Raw genomic sequence first — 20504 nt, 5'->3', positions numbered from 1 at the left:
TGTCCTCCTATTCACTAAACAAGACTAACAGACCTAACTGTGCCTGTTCGCAACACTGAATCAGAACCAAGTTTTGCACACGTCTGTGGAATGGTGCGAATCATCTGCTCAGGCTACATGGTCTGTGCCAGGCAGGTCCTACCCCCGCCTCTGGCAACCACCAGTATGTTCTCTATATGTATGAGTTTGGGTTTTTCTTTTTTTACATTTCACATGTAAGTGAGATCATACAGCATTTGTCTTTCCCTAACTTATTTCACTTAGTATAATGCCTTTAAGGTCCACCCATGTTGTTACTAATGGCAGAATTTCCTTCTTTTTTATGGCTGAATAATATTCCACTGAATATATTCACCACATATCCATTCATCCGTTGATGGATGCTTAGGTTGTTTCATGTCTTGGCTATTGAGAATAATGCTGCAATGAACATGGTGGGTACAGATACCTTTTTGAGTTAGTGTTTTCATTTCCTTCAGATACATACCCAGAAGTGAAATTCCTAGATCAGATGGTAGTTCTATTTTTAATTTTTTGAAGAACTTCCATACTATTTTCCATAGTGGCTATACCAATTTACATTCCCACCAACAGTGTACAAGGGTTCCCTTTTCTCCACATCCTTGCAAAACTTGTTATTTCTTGTCTTTTTGATGATATTCATTCTAACGGGAGCAAGGTGATATCTCACTGTGGTTTTGATTTGCATTTGCCTGATGATTAGTGATGCTGAACACATTTTCATGTACCTGTTGGCCATCTGCTTTAGAAAAATACCTATTCAGATCCTCTGCCCATTTTTTTATTGGACTGTTTGGAGGGCTTTTTTGGCTAGAGTTGTATAAGTTCTTTGTATATTCTGGATATTAATCCCTTATCATAGCGGTCCCCAACCTTTTTGGCACCAGGGACCGGTTTCGTCAAAGACAATTTTTCACGGACGGTGTGGGGGGGATTGGTTCAGGTGGTAATGCGAGCGATGGGGAGCAGCAGATGAAGCTTTGCTCACTCGCCTGCCACTCACCTCCTGCTGTGAGGCCCGGTTCCTAATAGGCCACAGACTGGTACCGGTCCACAGACGGGGGGTGGGGACCCCTGCCTTATCAGATATATGATTTGCAAATCTTTTCTCCCATTCAGTAGGCTGCCTTTTCATTTTCTTCATGGTCTCCTTTGCTATGCAGAAACTTTTTAGCTTGATGTAGTGCCACTTGTTGTTTGTTTGTGTTTGTTTTTACTTTTGTTGCCTTTGCTTTTGGTGTCAAATCCAAAAAATCATCACCAAGACCAATGACAAGGAGGTTACCACCTAATTTTTCTTCTGGGAGTTTCATGGTTTCAGGTCTTATGTTCAAGTCTTTAATCCATTTTGACTTGATTTTTGGGTATGGTATAACATAGTGGTCCAATTTCATTCTTTTGAATGTAGCTGTCCAGTTTTCCCAACACCATTTACTGACGAGACTGTCCTTTCCCCATTGTATATTCTTGGTTCCTTTGTTATAAATTAATTGACCACGTATGCATGGACTCTAACAGATCTATGTGTCTGTTTTCATGTCAGTACCATACTGTTTTGATTACTATAACTTGTAATAGAGTTTGAAATCAGGAAGCATGATGCCTCCAGCTTTGTTCTTCTTTCTCCAGATTGTTGTGGCTATTCCGGGGCTTCTGTGGTTCCACACAAATTTTATAATTGACTGTTCTATTTCTGGGAAACATGCCATTGGAATTTTGATGAAAACTGCATTAAATCTGTAGATTGCTTTGGGAAGTATGGACATTTTAACAATATTAATTCTTCCAATCCACAAGCATGGAATATCCTTCCATTTATTTGTGTCTACTTATATTTCATCAGTGTCTTACAGTTTTCAGTGTACAGGTCTTTCACCTCCTTGGTTAACTTGATTCCTAGGTATTTTACTCTTTTTGATGCAATTGTAAATGAGACTGTTTTCTTAATTTCTTTCTGATAGTTTGTTACCAGGGTATAGACATACAACTGGTTTTTGTATGCTGATTGTGTATCTTACAGCTTTACTGAATCCGTTTATTAGTTCCAACATTTAGTGGAGTCTTTAGAGACTATATAGACAGACATATCATCTGCAAATGGAGCCGGTTTTACTTCTTTCCTTCCAATTTAGATGTGTTTTATTTCTTTTTCTTGCCTAATTGCTCTGGCTAGGACTTCCAATATTATGTTCAATAAAAGAGGTGAGAGTGGGCACCCTTGTCTTGTTCCTCATCTTAGAGGAAAAGCTTTCAGTTTTTCATCATTGAGCATGATGTTAGCTGCAAGCCTGTCATGTAGCCTTTATTATGCTGAGGTACATTCACTCCATAGTCATTTTGTTATAAGTTTTTATCCTGAATGGATGTTGAATTTTATAAAGTCTTAAGACCTCATAGATAGAATGTGGTCCATTCATGAATTTTCTTGCATTATTGCTCCATTTCTAAAATCTTTCATACAAAATCTGCTATGTGTTCCACTGATCTCCAAAGAACTTTTCCTCTTCAAGTCTCTGTGTTGGCATACACTCTTTCACAGCCTTCCAAAGAGAAAACAGGGAACTGTGCCTTATCAAGAGCTATACACAATGTATAGATACACACGTAAAACACTGTGGCACCCTCAGGCACCATGGCTGGCATGCTGCAGGAGTGTACTAATGTTGCTGAATGAATGTGTGAAGGGAAGGATGAACGCATGCCTGCATTCATGTATGCATCTTTACCTTGCCACCTAAATATCCTCCAAGTAGAAGAAAGGGAAGACCAAAATCTGGGTGAGTGCAGTGTTCCTTTAGATCAGCAAACTACAGCCCCTGAATGAAACCTGGCCATCGGCCTGTTTCTGTAAATGAAGTTTTACTGGAACACCACCATGCTCATTTATATATTGTCTATGGCTGTTTTCATGCTACCATGGTAGAGTTGAATAGCTGTAACAAAAACCATATGGTTCGCAAAGCCAAAAAGTATTTAATATCTGCCTCTTTACAGAAAATGTTTGCCTACCCCTGCTTTAGAAAACGAAGGTTTGTCATCTAATGGAAAGAGGCACCTAGAGCCTGCTTAAAGAAAACACCAAGCTGACAGCAAGAAGCTACGCCTTGTAGAAATACACAAAGTAAAAACAACAACGTAGCCATCACTGGAAACACAGGGACCTTACCTGGATCTATTTTCTTTTATCTGCTATTAAGCTTAAAAGAATTACTAATTAGAGTGCACGTGCTTGTAATTTCTCAATAGCTCAAACGGAGTATTTCTGTAACTATGAGATAAACTTTCATTTGGAAACATAAAAGTTAACTTGTGAAAATCAGTTATTCAATATATTGACTAAATTTTATTTCTCATTTTGTAGCAAATTTTGCCTAAGTTTAGATTTACTCTAGTCAAAATTATTGGATGGGTAGAAAGAGTTCTCAAGGCCTCGTCATTAAAACAGATATTCTTTAAAAACAAAAACACCATTATTCTGGCTTACAAATATTTATATAGTCACATTAAACTACAGACAATGTGCTAAATTTTATAAATATACACATTTTGGTAAGTAGTTGAAAAGCTGAAGCTTGGTATTAATTTTATCTTTATTTTTGAAACAATTTCCTTCTAATTCTTCTATTAATAACTTGTGGCCTAAAAGCATTATCTATCATTATCCAAATACCAAGCATTCTTTGTCGAGCAGACTAACAGTCACTATTTTTGAAAAACGTGTTGAAAGTTCAAGTACTGAAAGTTCTCTAAGTTCTTAAATAAGCTCAATTTCTCCATTCTCCAGATACAAGTCCATCACAGGCGTGCAGCTAGGGACAGCTCCCTATTTCTGCGCACTAAACAAAGACGGCCCTGTTCCAGCATCACGCCAGGCTGGTTTGGCAACAGTTTTTATATTTATTGTGAAATCTGTTATAAAACCAAGTTAGTCCTATACTGTATTTGTTAATTACTGTCATCCTTCTCCATATATCATAACAAGTAATTTAAGTTACAAAAACTGTAATTAGATATGAAGTCAGCAGCCTTCAGAGAAGGCTGCAAAGTTACCATTTTATTGACGTTGACACTTAAAACCCATGTTTATCACAGAACCAATCAGAAATTACAAAGAACTAAGACAGCAGAAAGAAACGCTCTTGATCAAGGTGTGACAGGGAGCAACGTCTAAAATGCCTAGGCCAGGTGACTTTACTCAATAGCGCAAAAACCCCAGCAGCAACCTTGGGAGAAAGTGTCTCACTGAAATGAAACACTGTAACAAAAATCAATGACTTTGGTGAAATTCAATAAAGCCTAACACTACACTAAAATCCATTTCTATGCTTCATTATTTTTATTCGTGCTGCCTGCTTTAGGATTGCACCATGGAGTTAATAAAAAATTTAGGGGGGCAGTATGAGGACTGGTTGGGCTTCGTTTTCAAAGACCGCTGAGCTCACCAGCTATGTGAGCGTCCATCTGAGGAGTGGGATCATTTCAAACAGATCCCTCTCCTTAGGCACTCTTCTTTCCCCCTTTAATTTTCTTTCTAGGCATTTCAAAGAGCTTCTTCGATGTTTCTCTTATTAAAACTACAGAGGCAATAGAATGCAGAAGGTCAGAATTCAGGCTCTGCCCTGAGGCTGCCACGGTCAGTTCCCCAACCCGACATTTACTGCGAGCGCATCCTGGGCAAGTTGCTTGACCTCTTTGTGCTTCAGTTTCATCTAAAAAAAGACAAAAAGAGTACCTATCCCAAAGAAGTTTTGAGAGGAATAATCCATGTTAAGAGCTTAGAACAGTGCCTGGCACACAGTAAGTGCTCAATAAATATTAGCTAATATTATTAAGGTAAATCACTGACTGGCTTTTTTTCCCCACTAGAGCCAAATGGACCTCAGCACAGAGGTAAAAAGAAACATGGAGTAACTGAGTGTGATTTTTAGATTGTAGACACAGGCTAGGCTCTTGGGCCAGAACCTAGTCGTTTCAAGCAATGAGAAAAGAGAATTTAGGTAATTCCTAGACCCTTCTGGAATGCATGGATTTTTCATACGCATTTTGTCCTATATTAGACCATTTTATGATAAAAACATCCTTTGTAGTGGTTCGCGCCCATCACAAACACTTGGGGAGGTCAAAATCAGCTGAGTTGTACCCTACCTTCTGAATTAAAATCTGGGATACAACCCAGATATCTATTTAAACAAACAAACAAACAAACAAACATTTTCCAACTAATTTTAATGTGCAGATTTTGGGACCCACTGATCTTGACAGTGCTAAATGCTCAAAGTGTCCTTCCAAACAGCATTCACATACCTCAGATCTGCACATTAACCCACACAAATGTAAAATCATTTCCTGTCCCATTTGTGGCCAAGTTTGATTTACTTAAAAAAAAAAAAAAAGCTGAAGTGGGGGTTTCCCTTAGGAACGTATTTTCATCACAGTTACACACTGCTCTGTTGGTCTGCTGAAATTCAAAGTCTTCTAATTAGAACTACACAGGAGAACATTTCGGATATGCTGATATCATTAGGTAGCATAATGACACCTTACGTTTGTCTAGACCTGTATATAGTATTCTATCATTTTATTTCTTCAAAGCTTCAAGTACCCCTAAGTATGTGCAGCAGTTAATGATTTCTGTTTCACAGATAAGGCGTGAAATAGTTAACTGAAACCAGCAAAGCCAGAAGAAGAGCATACTTTCTAACTCCCAGAACTGTTTCTGTTTGTTTGCTTGTGTTACCCTGAGAAAAACATGATACAACAAAATACTTTCTAAATGCAAGAAAACTGAACAGAAAGGAAAAAGAAGGTCTGAGTACTATAAAGTTACTGCTATGAACTCCCTAAGAAATTGTATTCCTCCCTCAAAATTTAATCATGTATCATAAAATAAAAATCCCTGGCTTCTTCCTCTTTATAATAAATGAGACTGGGAAAGGATAAATGTGAATAAGTAGTAGGTTAATCACTAAATTGTATGGAACCATACAAACTACAGAGATGCAGAAAAGTCTCCAGCCCATGAGAATCTTACTAAACAAAGCCAGAACCAAACAGGCAAATTCACATCATTTCAGGATGTTTTTAAGAGTCAAAATCACTTTAACTACTTTACTTTATAGTGCTCTAGACCTCTCTCGACTCCTTACGTAACATACTCAGGATAAATGGAATTAATTTTGAGAAACAATAACACGAATACGTTTCCCACCATAAGGAAGATCAGTGGCATTTCTTTTCATTGCTCATTTTTAGGCTGCACGATACTAAAGTTCTAACTGCTAATTATTTTTAAAATGCATTTATATAAAATAAAATATTTTATAATTATTTTTGAAATACAAGGTGTTATTGATTTCCATTTAATTCTGCTAAATTATTAATATAACTCATTCACTGCACTTAATGTTCTTACTAAAACACAATGAATATTAAAGACTGTATTCTTAACTATAGTTCAATTTCAATCACAGAGGTTAAAAATGCCGGGAATTTAATAAAAAAAGCATGTTGCAGGATCAATCCTGGAATCTTATTCAGAGCAATGCTATTAAAAATAAAGAAAATCAACAAAATAGGAGACCATAGAAACATAATTTTAAAAGTTAGCTTTCAAACTATGCAACTTACTGTAAGAAGCCAAATCTATCCGTGACTTTGTAAACAAGGTAATCAGCATCTTCCCAAGGCTCAATCTCTGCACCTTCTCGTCCCTATAATAGGGGACAAAGAAGGGTGTTATTGGGAATATATAAAACTGAATAATTTCTTAAAAAGAACAAAAAACAAGACTTATTTCTTAGTAAAAATAAGAGCTGGAACTGAGGCATTATCGACCCTAATTCACTTTAAAAAAAAAATTTCTGGCAATAATCACTATTTCTTTGATACAAACTTTGGAAGACATTAAGCCGTGATCAGACCTGGGTTCCTGTGAGAAACAGACTGGGAAAGAGGGAGCAACAGAGGACAAGAAGCCACTCAAGAATGAACCGCCAGGGATTCCCTGGTGGCGCAGTGGTTAAGAATCCGCCTGCCAATGCAGGGGACGTGGGTTCGAGCCCTGGTCCGGGAAGATCGCATGTGCTGCGTGTGCCACAACTACTGAGCCTGCGCTCTAGAGCCCACGAGACACAACTGCTAAGCCCGCGTGCCACAACTACTGAAGCCCACTCTCCTAGAGCCCGTGCTCCACAGCAAGAAAAGCCACCGCAATGAGAAGCCCGCGCACCGCAACGAAGAGTAGCCCCCGCTCACCGCAACTAGAGAAAGCCCGCGCGCAGAAGGTTTTAGAGTGAAAACATCTTAGAAAAAAGTACGTCTTGCTTTTTCATGCTAACTTCTCAGAAGAGTAGGCTACCTACTTTGCCTCTCTTCCTCTTCACTCCCAGCTCTACTGGCCCTGACACTATCCTTGCCAAGGTCAAAACCGGCCTCCCACCGTCAGATCCCTCACCGAGCGGATTTTTCCACTGCGCTTGCCAGTGCTGCTCAGCCTCATGACACCGTCGTCTCTTGGTTCTCCTGTCCCTCCCCCACTCTTCTGTGACAGCTTCCTCATGGGCCGCCCCCACCGAGTGCCCGTGTGCCCAGAGCTCCATCCTCAGCCCACTGCCCATCACACTCCCCTCCTGAGCTGTGAAGCAGCACTGATTAGAGCAGAAGCCCCAGGGCAAGAGTCTACACTAATCCCTCACGTCTCACACTTAGTACCCGACTGTCTCGTGGGTGTTTTATAACTGCCTGTTCATGCGTTCTCTGAGTAGGCCGTGAGCATCTTGTGGGCAAGGACCCCTTGTAACTCACGTTTGTACAGTGAAACCCCAAGGCCTAGCATGACACTTGGCCTGGTCACTAAGTGTTAACTGCATGAAAAAAAAAAAAATGCACGTGAGCATGAACAAACGATGGTTATATTGGTTTTAAATTAGTTAAGCAGTTAAATAAATTAATTAGGTTTTTCACAGACTACGTTAAAACCTAATCATAATAATGGGAAACGGTGTCTGATGTTCCAAACAACCAACTTAAAAACAAATCTGGGAACATAACTGTTAAGTTGAGCTCTGCCTGTATGCCTCCCTGGAAGCAGGGCACAGTCCAGATGGCCTTCTATAATTTCATGTTCCTGTTATTCTCATAAATAATCAAAAATAACAGGTACGAAATTACATCCAAGTGATATAAATATAAAACATGACATTTATAAATCACGGCTACAACTCATTATAGATCTCAAGAGATAAGGTAATAATAAGGATATATGTAAATCGTCAACAACTGTGATTTTCTAGGGCATTAAAAATGAGATTCCATAATTAACTTAAGGATAAAATGCTAATGGAGATTATACATCATGTATAAATTCAAATTTTCAGATCCATGTTCAATTTTTAACATCACGTATCCATTATAAATAAAATGGGTATTCAATTCCATATACTAATATATTAAAATATTTATTGAATACCTAGTATGAGCCAGAACTATTGTAGGTATTTAGGATACAAGAGCAAATCAAACAAAAGAAATCCTTACCCTCAGAGAGTTTACATTCTAGGAGGGAGAGCAGAAAACAAACTATAATATAAAGTATGATGATACTTTAAATGCTATGGTGAAAAATAAAGAAGAGAAAGGGGACAGAGAGAGCCGGGGGTGGAGGGGTGTATTAAACAGTGTGGTCAGAGAAGATTTCACTAAGACGTAGCATCTGGGCAAAGAAAAAGAGGAGGCAATAGGGCATGAAGGTATCCAGGATACAAGTGTTCCAGGAAGAAGAAATCGCCAGTGCAAAGGCCCTGAGGCAGGAGCAAGCCTGGAAGAAGTGTTGGAAGAATAACAAGTGACCAGAGTGGCTAAAGCACAGGGAAGGAGGGAGAAAAAATGCGGAGATGAAGTCAGAGAAATAAGATGACTTCAACAGTCACGGGAAGTAAACAAACTGCTGCTGTAATTTAAGCTCTCCAAAAAGCAACTCCATTTCTATTTATATTTTTGTAAATAAAAATTACTCAAAGAGTAAATATGAATACTTACTCTGTCATATTTAGCAACTATTTCAGCTCGCTCCTGGGCAAGTTTGACTGCTACATCCTGGTTTGAATCTGTGGAGAGATCAAATTTCAATGAACTGTTATTTAAAGATTTATAAAGTTAATTAATTATAAAACTAAGATAAAACAAATGAAAATAAAACAGTAAATCAATGCTGCCTAAAATGACAAACCAGCAAAATCGAATAAAGTATCCATAATTATAACTTTGAAATATCAACATATCTATCATTTCAATATTACAATACCATACTCAAAAGAAAGCAAATTTGTTAACACAGCATTAACTTAGGGGATATGGTAAATTTTATCCCTCAAGAGTTAATTTTGGATCTAGTTTCATAGAAATAAATATTAAAGTAGAAACTGGAACTGAGAGCTCTAAGTTTTCAGATGAAATCCACTTGGGTAGATGATGAGAAGAGCATTCAAAAAGGCTTTTAAAATTTTAGGTAATTTGCTCACAAAATAAATCAGTGCAAGATAGACTTCAGGAGTTAAAAAAAAATATTTCTCTGACATGATGAATATAATCATTTCTTCATTTAGCCTCTCAGGTCTCCCTTATCAACTGCCCCAACTACTATTATAATCTCCAGTTTTCTACCACAACACAACCACAAATAAAGTTTTCTTTCTTATTACCACCAGGTTATCTTTCAAAAACGTTGTCTGATAACAAGTAAAGGTCAAAACATGAAGTAGTGTGGATATGCTTACACACCCCAACTACCATAAATAAAAATAAAAGATCAATGACAGACTGTATAAAAGGCACCTCTGATCAAGAAGAAAGACAAGCATTCCAGTGGAAACTGGGCAAAGGTCATAAGCAAGAAATTCACAGGAGTAACAACAGCAGTGACAACACTGTGTTCGCACAGAGTGCCCGGCAGATAATAAGATACTGCGGAAAGCACTTTACATGCCTTATCACACTTAATTCTCACAACCGCACTTTACTGGATTAATTCTATTACACAGATGGAAAAAAAATGAGGTTTAGAGATTTTAACCAAATTGTCTAAGGTCACAAAGCTAGTAAACAGCAAAGCTAGATTCAAATCCAGACAGTATTGACTCCACAGTCCATAATTTTAACCACTACTTTATAAAAAAGATCACTAAAGACACGAAAAAGGATGTCCAGTTAAAGATGGCAGATGGAACACACACTTTTATATCCATTCCTCCTAAAACCCCACTAAAATGACAATATAGGGATTCTTTAAATCCTTGCCCTCAGTGGCCCAGCAAATGGAGGTTCCAGAGAAGAGGTGAGGGTGGGGTTGAAAACAGGGAGTTGATTAAAGAAGTCAAGTCCCCGAGAGTTGAAGGGATGCGTGTGTGTATGTAAGAGGTTGAGTGAGTGCAGGGAAGAAAACCAAATCCTCACCCTCCAAAGCAGGAAACCATGAGATAATGACTAAATCTGCAGAACAGGAAGCGGCAATATAGGCATGGTATCTAGCGCTTTGGAAGTAAAGGGATAATGAATCAGCTGGGAGTGGAGAGTGATTACTTCTTTGGGGTGGGCAGCCCGGAGGGAGGGGTGTGGAAGTCAGCTTATTTTTCAAAATAAGTTTTACAGGCTGCTGAATCTTTACACCAAGTACAGCTCTGATAAAAATAAAAGCTAATTTTAAAAGCCAAGACATGGGGGAAAAAACTCAAGTCATCAGAAACTAAGGAAATACAAATTTTAAAATACCACTTTGGAGCGGGATGGACCTAGAGTCTGTCATACAGAGTGAAGTAAGTCAGAAAGAGAAAAACAAATACCGTATGCTAACTATGGAATCTAAAAAAAAAAAAAGGTTCTCATGAAACTAGAGGCAGGACAGGAATAAAGATGCAGATATAGAGAATGGACTTGAGGACACGGGGAGGGGGAAGGGTAAGCTGGGACGAAGTGAGAGAGTGGCATGGACATAGATACACTACCAAATGTAAAATAGATAGCTAGTGGGAAGCAGCTGCATAACACAGGGAGATCAGCTCGGTGCTTTGTGACCACCTAGACGGGTGGGATAGGGAGGGTGGGAGGGAGGAGCAAGAGGGAGGGGATATGGGGATATATGTATGCATATAGCTGATTCACTTTGTTATACAGCAGAAACTAACAGAACACTGTAAAGCAATTATACTCCAATAAAGATGTAAAAAATAAATAAATAAAATAAAATAAAGGGACTTCCCTGGTGGCACAGTGGTTAAGAATCCACCTGCCAATGCAGGGGACACGGGTTCGATCCCTGGTCTGGGAAGATCCCACATGCTGTGGAGCAACTAAACCCATGCGCCACAACTACTGAGCCCGTATGCCACAACTAATAAAGCCCGTGTACCTAGAGCCCGTGCTCCACAACAAGAGTAGCCACCGCAATGAGAAGCCCACGCACCACAACGAACAGTAGCCCCCTCGCCGCAACTAGAGAAAGCCTGCACGCAGCAACGAAGACCCAACACAGCTAAAAATATAAATAAATAAATAAAATACCACTTTGCACCTATCTCACACTGACCAAAAAAATGCATTGATATTACTCAATCTTGATACAGTGTGGGGAAATCTGCCATTACTTATGCTGTGGGTAGACTTACAAATGTATAAAATCTTTCTGGAAAGCAACTTGATAATATGTATCAAAAATCTTAAAAACAGGGACTTCCCTGGTTGGCACAGTGGTTAAGTCTCTGCACTCCCAATGTAGGGGGCCCGGGTTCAATCTCTGGTCAGGGACCTAGACCCCACATGCATGCCGCAACTAGGAGTTTGCATGCCACAACTAAGGAGGCCGCCTGCCGCAACTAAGGAGCCAGTGAGCTGCAACTAAAGAGCCCATGAGCCGCAACTAAGGAGCCTGCCTGCCGCAACTTAAGACCCGGCACAACCAAATAAATAAATAAATATTAAAAGGAAAAAAACCTTAATAGGTAGAGACTATAGCCCAATAAATACCCATATAATAGCAAAGTGCTGTCTATATGTTAAATAGTATTAAGGACAAAAGACACAAGAAAAGTTTTCTAAAGTAAAGAAAAAAATAAAATTTTTTAAAAATCTTAAAAACAGGCATCTCCTTTACCCAATAATTCCACCTCTAGGAATTTATGATAATGAGATAATCAAACAAGCACAAGGTTGTTTATAATAGTAAAAACAGCAGAATGGAATTTGTGAATTTCTTAAAGCTTATTTGGGAAAAAAAATGTTTATGCCACTGCTTTTCTCAGACTACAAAGTGTCAATATACTATCCTTTGAGGGAAATGTGAATAAATAATAAATGGTTCAATAAAATAACAAAAATACAGGTTAGTTGTTCAGATTTTCACAGTTAACTTATACATTCAGAAGTCTGGGATACTCAACTCAATTATACACATATTTATTATCCTATTTTAGACATATGAACCTTCATCAATTCCTTTTTCCCTCTCCTGTTACCCAGCTTTAACACATTACACTCACACTTCTACAAAAGGGTAGGGAAAGCAAATTAACAGAAATTAAACTCAAACTAGGAAACTTGGCTACTTAGTAAATTCTATTTCCATTACCAGAACAGCTAAGCATGAATTTCTATGGTGATTAGGCCAAATCCAATAAATGAGTGCTTTCTTTGAAGTATTTTATACTAGTCCTTTATTCCTGCTACTAGTCCTAGGAGTCTCAACTATATTTCCAACTTAACAATGAAAAGTTTAAAAGTGTAAAGGCAAGAACTGGAAACAGTATAGAGTTGGGAAGTGAAGATGCAAAGTATCCCAAGAAAACATCATTGTGGCAAACTGTAAGATACAATGCTTTACAAGGGTCATCTCCAGTCTAGAGATTTCCAGAAAGGAGACCTAGCCAAGTAATAGGGGTTGTACTGGAATTGGATGAAACTGTATCTAATTTTATGGGAATAAAATGATTAACATGATTAGAATAGTTGACTCCAAATCAAGTCAGTACTAATCTTTAAATTCCTTTAGAAAGTTCTTATCCTTGTATTTCCTGATGGGGAGAAAATTTTGTAATGTTAATGAATGTAAAAGAGAACAGAGTTAAAGTCAAACTAATTTCATAAAATATAGCCACACCTGCTTCTTTGAAGAGACTAAATAGAAATGCCAATCTTTCCCAACACCAAGTTTAGAGACATTATTTAATAATCCGCATTGTGAAGCAGGCATCTTTCCAGTAAGTAGTGTCCTTATGCAGAATTCACTATAGTTAAATTATATTTCGTACTGTCTGATCTACAGTTGAGAAGTTTATTAAGAATTATAGTAGAATACTCCCTTTGGTTTTGTTCTAATTGCTTATTTAGAAATTCCACTGCAGAACAGAGTTGGCCCTATAAACACTGACCACAGAAGGTATCGGCAGCTGTCTATGTCTATGCAAGTGTGCACCGACTTCCTGGCACCTATTAAACCATGATGGCTGTGTTCCTGGGCACTTGTCATTATCAAACAAGAAACCTATCACAGTATTCAAGCCAAATTAAATCAAATTATCTTAATTGACTTTACATCTAATATAACAATGTTTCAAAGTATAAGAGGCACATTTTAAGCAGTAAGGATAGAAAGGCATTTGGATTAAATACTCAAGTATACAGAAAACATCTCTGGGCACAAATGTAGGGAAGAAAATGACAACTGTAGCATTTTAAGAAGACCTCTAATTCCATTTAAACAGAAAAACTTTTAAGAATCAAGCATCCACCTGGATTGTAACTTAGTATCACTAAGTTAGCCCCAAATTGTAATGAACAATTCATTCAAAGTTACTAAATTTTAAATTCAATGAAACAAAATTGACAGACCATTTTTCCTAGTATACATTTTAGCAGATGAATGTTAAATAAATATATATTTCAATTTTAAAAGTACTTTACCCTTTGTTAGATAACCAGTCTGGCTTTGGGAATTAACAACAGCTTCAGTCCTCATAGAGTAAACTTATCTCTTCCAATATTCCATTACTGCTTTATAGTTTGCAAGCACACCAAGAGTGTTAGGTGGTCCCTCACACATTCTGCAACAAACTGAAACAGAAAAGTGGAAGGCAGCTCTACTTTAAACTATTTGTGAAACAGGCACAAGAAAGAAAAGGTCTGAGATATATTCTAAGAGGGAAAAAAGACCTTGCTGTGGTTACACGCACTACAGATATTCAAACAAAGATGACGTTTGTTGAGGGTAAAAACATGCCTTTCAGGCTAGATCCCAAGTATGAACCACACCAGCCTACACCCAGCATTCCATCTAGTAACAAACAGGGGCTTTGAATATGCCTTAATCTTGCACTTCAAAATTAGCCACATTCTTATTACTTTTAATAAAACTTGTCTTGGAGCAATAAAGAAAATTTTTATTTAAAACATTAACTAAAGCTAAGTAGGAATACTCTTCTCAAGTACGTTTTATAACTTAATTTTAATGATACTTTTTAATGTGAAAGCTTCAGCCCCTGTTTCAGACACTAAGCAAATGCATACTAAATTCTGGAGGGTTTTGGAAATACTTAACACACCATACATATACAAGTGAAATAAATGTTTCATGAAACAAAATGCATAGCTACTGCAGGGTGGCACTGTAAAATGTCCTATTCTATTTATTCTTTCCTTCTTCCCTTCACTGTTTCCTTCTCTTTTTTTTTTTTTAAAGGGTTGGGACCTACAATATGGAAACTACTTTGCGAAAGTGACAGCCACCTTAGAGGCATGATTATGAACATTAATTACACTTAACTGGACACTAATGAATTACGTTTACACTCAGCTTAAGCCAGGTGTTAACATTCAATACAGGTAAAAGATGTCAGAAGCTTAGAGAGAGGGAAAAAGTTCAAATCATAAACCAAGGAATGAGAATCAGACTGGCATAAAATTTCTTATCAACTAGAAGGTAATGAAGCACTTATTTTCAAATTTCTGAGAAAAAAAAAATTATCATGAGCTTGGAATTCTATACCAAGCTAAACAACTGATTCGGTATGAGGAAAAAGTAAAAACATTTACAGATATTACAAGGTGGGGTGAGCTGAAGAATGACTCCCCAAAATATGTCCACATCCTAATCTCTGGAACTTGTGGAGGTACCTAATATGGCAAAAGGAATTTGCGGATGTAATTAAGTAAGGATCTTGAGATGGGAAGGTGACCCTGGATTGTGAAGGTGGGTACAACGTAATCACAGGATTCTTATGAAAGGCAGCCAAGAAGGTCAGAGGAGGAAGTAGATGCCAGGATGAAGGCAAGAGGCTGGAGTGATGTGAGGAAAGAAGGGGCCATGAGCCAAGGAAAGCAGGCAGCCTCCAGAAGTTCAAAAAGGCAAGGATCCCCATTCTCCCCTAGTGGCTCCAGAAGGAATCAGCCCTGCTGACTTCAGCCCAGTGGAACTGATTTCAGACTTCTGACCTCCAGAACAGTAAGAGAATCAATTTTGTTGTTTTAAGCCACCAAGTTTGTCATAGTTTGTTACAGCAGCAAGAGAAAACTAATACAATGATTCAAAGTTTACTGCCTAAACAATGTTTCTTTGACAAAGAATCTCTCCTTGTCCAAACTTTTAACCGTCTTCTTTACTAGGCCTTGAGTCCTGTTTTAGCCTGCCTAGCCCAGCTGTAGCAAAAATCCTGCTAAGTCAGTTCAGTGAGAGTCTCCCCACCCTTGACATCTCTTCGCTCTTGATATCTGGTCAGATTCCTCATCCCCCACCCTTGATATCTGGTAACACTGGCCTGCCTCTACCAAAAATCCTGTTAAGTTGGTTTAGCAAGTCCCATCCTTGAAGTCTCCTCTTAGTAATTTTCTATCCACCAAAGCCCTCACTCGACTGATTGACTATAAATCTCTTATTTATAGGGATTTCTTTATTGTTTTAATAAGTGTCAGAATAATTTTTTAACAGAATCAAAAAAAGGGGTAGACACAGGATCCATGAAATCTCAGGAAGCTAACTGTGTAGTTGCCTAGAGAGTGACTAGCCTGCATTAGAATAGGGAATACAAGGTGTCTTCAAGAAGAAAGTGGATTCTAGGCAACATATAGATCACAGATATTATTAGCGATACAGTGAAAGCTTACATATGAAAGACACCAAAAAGAGGATAAGAAGACTATTAGAAAATTCAGAACAAACAAAGCAGAGAGTGATAAAAGTCATGGTCAAATATGAAGCAATGTACAAAGGGGCATGGCTATGAATTTGATACATATGGGAAAAGTGAATTCATCTGACCTTGACACTTTCAACATTAGGATTATATTTCCTTCCTACATACTTCATCATAATGTTTGAGATTGAAGTAAATTATAATAACTACTGACATGGTGATTATATAAGGATTTTATTGGCTTTTAATGTTCATAATCAACTATATACAAAGCGTCTAAAATTGAACTCTGATCTGCACACTTCCATACACCCCACTCCAAACCTAAGTCCCCCTTCCTAGAAGCAGCCACCGCTATCTCCCAAAACTATTCTCCACACTATACAAGAATCTGCATGTATGTATGCACTACACATATATTTAAATGTCCCTTTTCTATTTAAAAACTAGAACCATTCTATAAATAATTCTAGATCTTACTCTTTTTTGCTTAACAGTACATCTTCGAGCTTATGCATCTCAACACCAGTAAAGGCTTAGCAACCAGTTCTTGCAGGGAAGAAGTTTAGGCTGTGAGCCCTGTTTCTGGCACCTGCCAATTTCTATGCTGCGAATATTCCCACTATGGCAGCCAATTACCAAGGTACCAATGTGATGTCACCAAACGCATAGTTCAGGCTCAGTCCAATAAATCAGTGGATCTACCTCAACCTTTTTCACAGCTGTAAAGTTTCCCAATGCACGAACATAATTTATTCAACTAGTCCTTTCTTAGGAATTCGAACTAGGATAAACTAGAGAGTCAATTTGTAATGAGAGTTAAAGATGAAACATTATGAGGTAAAGAGCTTAGGAGGTTACTGTAACCAAAGGCAAGCTGAAAAACAAAAGAGGAAGGAAAAACTACCAGTAAGCTGAGAAAAAGATGCTTCAGAGAGGAAAACGGTACCCAATACACAGAGCAAAGCAGAGTCACCATCAGAGAGACCTTTTAGCCTAAAAAAAAAAAAGAGAGAGACTAGCCCGCCCCTGAGCTGCTGCTGCGGTTGCTGGCTTTCCTTTCCTGCTCCAATGCATGCATACAAAGCAAATGCTTTTTCCTGAAATTATCTGAGTAAATTATCCATGTCTATAATTTGACTTCTTTAATTCCATCTCATCTTTCAACCAAAAGAGGCCCTAAGTATCGATGGTGCCTAAACAATGTTTCAGTTATTTGTGATCACTTTCTTAGTATACTATGGACTAAGATACACCAATTATAAAGATTCTTCTAATGATAAAATCTTAAAAGGCACCATTGCTAAAAACTTCAGCATTTATTTTGCCATGCACTAGATCCAAGGCTGAAGGGAACGCTCAGAGGAGAAACAAGCAGAGTTAAACAGATCAACATCAAAACACAACTAAAAACAAAATAAAGGAAGGCACACCAGTCACAAGAGAACCTGAAATACCACTTATTTTAACTGGTTATTCTGTGAGAGATGAAATTCAATAAGGACACTTAAAAGTGACATATACCTACTCTCCCCGCAACAAAGTTTATACTGGAGTAGCATCCCGGGAGAGCTTCACATCCTTAGCCAAAAGCTCCACCTGGTGGTCCTGTGAGCACTGATCCCAAATCTCCTGTCCCTTTTACCCCCTCCGCCGGAGGGACTCTAATCCATCCATGCTCCTGCGCCCTCCAGCACAGTCCCACCTCCACCTCTCACAGCTCCATTAACTCCACCTTAAACAAGTGTCTTATGAAAAATGTACAACCTCAAAACCCATTTCTCTCCTTCTTCCTTCCCCAACTAGAGTAATAATCTCAGAAAAATCATTTGGCTTCCTTCCCTCTTTCCATGTTAACTTGGAAACAACACAACAACAAGATTCTGATCACAGCTGCAATTATAAAAATAGTATAACTTATCATGATCAAGGAAGGGACAGCCAAAGGCTGAAAGTTAAATACAGGAAAGAACCAATGCCATAAACCCAAAAGTCCTCAGAAATGCCCCACTTTCCACTTCAAAAGAGTCACACAAGCTTCCACATACATCTTCATACTCCTCTGGTAATATGCATTGTCTGATACAATAAAAGTGTTCAAACAATAAGCCTAAGTGCTCTTCAATTTTAGCTTTCAATTGTCAGTGTAAATATGATTTATACCTTTCCATTCAAAATATTTCTATTATCTCACTAGCAGCATGATATCAGCATTTTCTATTATATCATGTTTTCATTTGTAAATTTTTCATTAAATGTGCAGAACACATTTCTTCAAACAAATTCTTATATAGAAGCCCAACTTTCAAGCAAGGAGAGTGATGGGGTTGAGGAGAGATGAAGCAAAGTCCTCCTTGTGTTAGCACGTTTGTCATCTACTGCTCAAATGAGTTCTCCTCCAAGAGTTTTCCAACTGCCATCGCCACCTCCCTTTCATAGAGTCCTCTCAATTCTCCAGGCCCTTCTCTTGCTTCTACAAATAAAAAGATTAACATTTTATAATTGGTAGGTTGTCTGTATGTTGTTTTGTTTGTAAGCATATATATATTTAAGACCTGTAAGAACAGGACACATCTCCAATATTTTAAACATGGAGCACCCAGCATCAGGTAGATATTTAATATTTCTATAACTAATAAAATATTTTAAATCATAATTTTAACAACAATTCCAGGGAAGGCTTCTATTACTTGCTTCCTGAATTCTAGAAAGATGAGAAACAAAATAATTTTAAAGTCCTACAATTACTAACAAGGATTCATTATAACAAGATAATTTTTTTCCCTAAAGTTTAATCATGACTACAGACCTACTAGAAGATCCACCTTACCAATGCCCATTGCCATAAAGGTAGAACTGGTCACTGGTAGAACTGGCCTTTAGATCTACTGTGTTTACCATCTGTTACCCACAACAATTTATTGAATATACTTACTTCCATGTCACTTCTATTAAACTGTAATCTCCATGAACAAAAGACAGTATCTCATTTATCTTGGTATCTCTTATATCCATCACAGTGCCTGGCACACAGTAGTTGCTCACTAAGTATTTCTTTTAAAAAATTGCTCAAAATTAGTTACTAATGTGAATTATTCAACAAGGTAAACATAATATATCAACTTATTTTAAAAATTAGATTTATAAGCTATTTTCCAGATATAGCTTTACTGCAAAAAAAAAAAAAAGAAGAAGAAAAAAAAATACGCTTTTGCTAAAGATTCTTACCTTTCTCATACATTTTATTCTGTTTTTTTTTTTTTAAGTCTATTTCAAGGTAGCATTTGAAATATTATTAGGACTCAGACATGAGAAGTCACAATCTATTTCTGATGAGCACTTCTGATTATTTACAAGACCTTCATATCCATTAAGGAATGAATGAATACATGCATGAATAAGTATATGTATGTACTATGTGGCTACTGAAAGATGAAAGAAACCAGAGACTTGTTTGTTATGTCTGTGTTCCAACCTCACGCTTCCCCTTTTTCTAGCTCCCCAACCTACTCACAGACCATCACTGTCTCACTTCCTTTACCGGAAGCTCCGGCTCACTCAGCTCCGTGTGCCCCCATCATGCTTCAAGCCCACGTGGAGGGCCTTCGGCTAGAGAAACACTCCCAACTCCCTCCCACTCTTCCCTCACTCCTCTCTCGGGAGCGGAAGGAGTCGGGGATGGGCTTGGCCGAGCTCCTTGCTTTCTCACCCAGCGACCCTGTCCCTGGGCACAACCCTTCTGATATCCTCTCCATGCAGGAAAGCACCTGCCCTGATGGGAGGCCTGGGGTTGCTTGGCTGTGCTAGTCACCCGGTGGGTAAATCTAAGTCAAGAGAGGCTAATAAGCCCTTTCCACTTCAGATCTAACGTCGTGCCCTCCAATCAGCCAAAAGATTTTGCTCTCCATCTGTCAATCTCTCCTGTCTTACTTCTCAAAAAGAAAGAGCATTACTACTGGTTCCCTAGAACTCCCAAAATCAGACTAGTAACTCCAACGTTGATGTGTAAGATGATTCACAGAGAAAAAGGATATGAAGTGATGTAACAATGTTTAAATACCATTACTACTAATGAGAAACATAATTATTACTTGTTGAATGTGAGTTTCATTTCCACATTTGGCAGCAGGGTTGAATGACAAAATTGCCAACAACAGATACCTAGAACCAAGACAAGCATATGAGTCATTTTACTCACTTCAACCCGCCTACAATTGCTGGCAAACTCAAGACTACACCTTAGCAGTTTTTCCAGCAGCATGAGAGCATGATAATAGATGACACAAGACTGGTGTGTAACAACTCCTTGCT

The 20504-nt window shown here is 38.1% G+C and overlaps 1 protein-coding gene across 2 annotated transcripts in view; it reads right to left on the bottom strand.

Annotated features, from left to right (window-relative positions):
- The window catches only part of USP6NL (USP6 N-terminal like), a 126111-nt gene that overhangs the window by 53810 nt on the left and 51797 nt on the right, over nucleotides 1-20504 (bottom strand). For both annotated transcript variants that reach the window (XM_061179486.1, XM_061179496.1), the window contains exons 2-3: nucleotides 9058-9125; nucleotides 6649-6731 (exon numbers count right to left, since the gene is read on the bottom strand). In XM_061179486.1, coding sequence (XP_061035469.1) covers nucleotides 6649-6731; nucleotides 9058-9125 — 151 coding nt within the window. The remainder of the gene's footprint in view (nucleotides 1-6648; nucleotides 6732-9057; nucleotides 9126-20504) is intronic.

Source organism: Eubalaena glacialis, chromosome 2, assembly GCF_028564815.1.
Source record: "Eubalaena glacialis isolate mEubGla1 chromosome 2, mEubGla1.1.hap2.+ XY, whole genome shotgun sequence".
In the NCBI taxonomy this organism is placed as follows: Eukaryota; Metazoa; Chordata; class Mammalia; order Artiodactyla; family Balaenidae; genus Eubalaena; species Eubalaena glacialis.
Note: the sequence above shows the minus strand (reverse complement) of the source record. Positions and strands in the feature narration are given on the sequence as shown.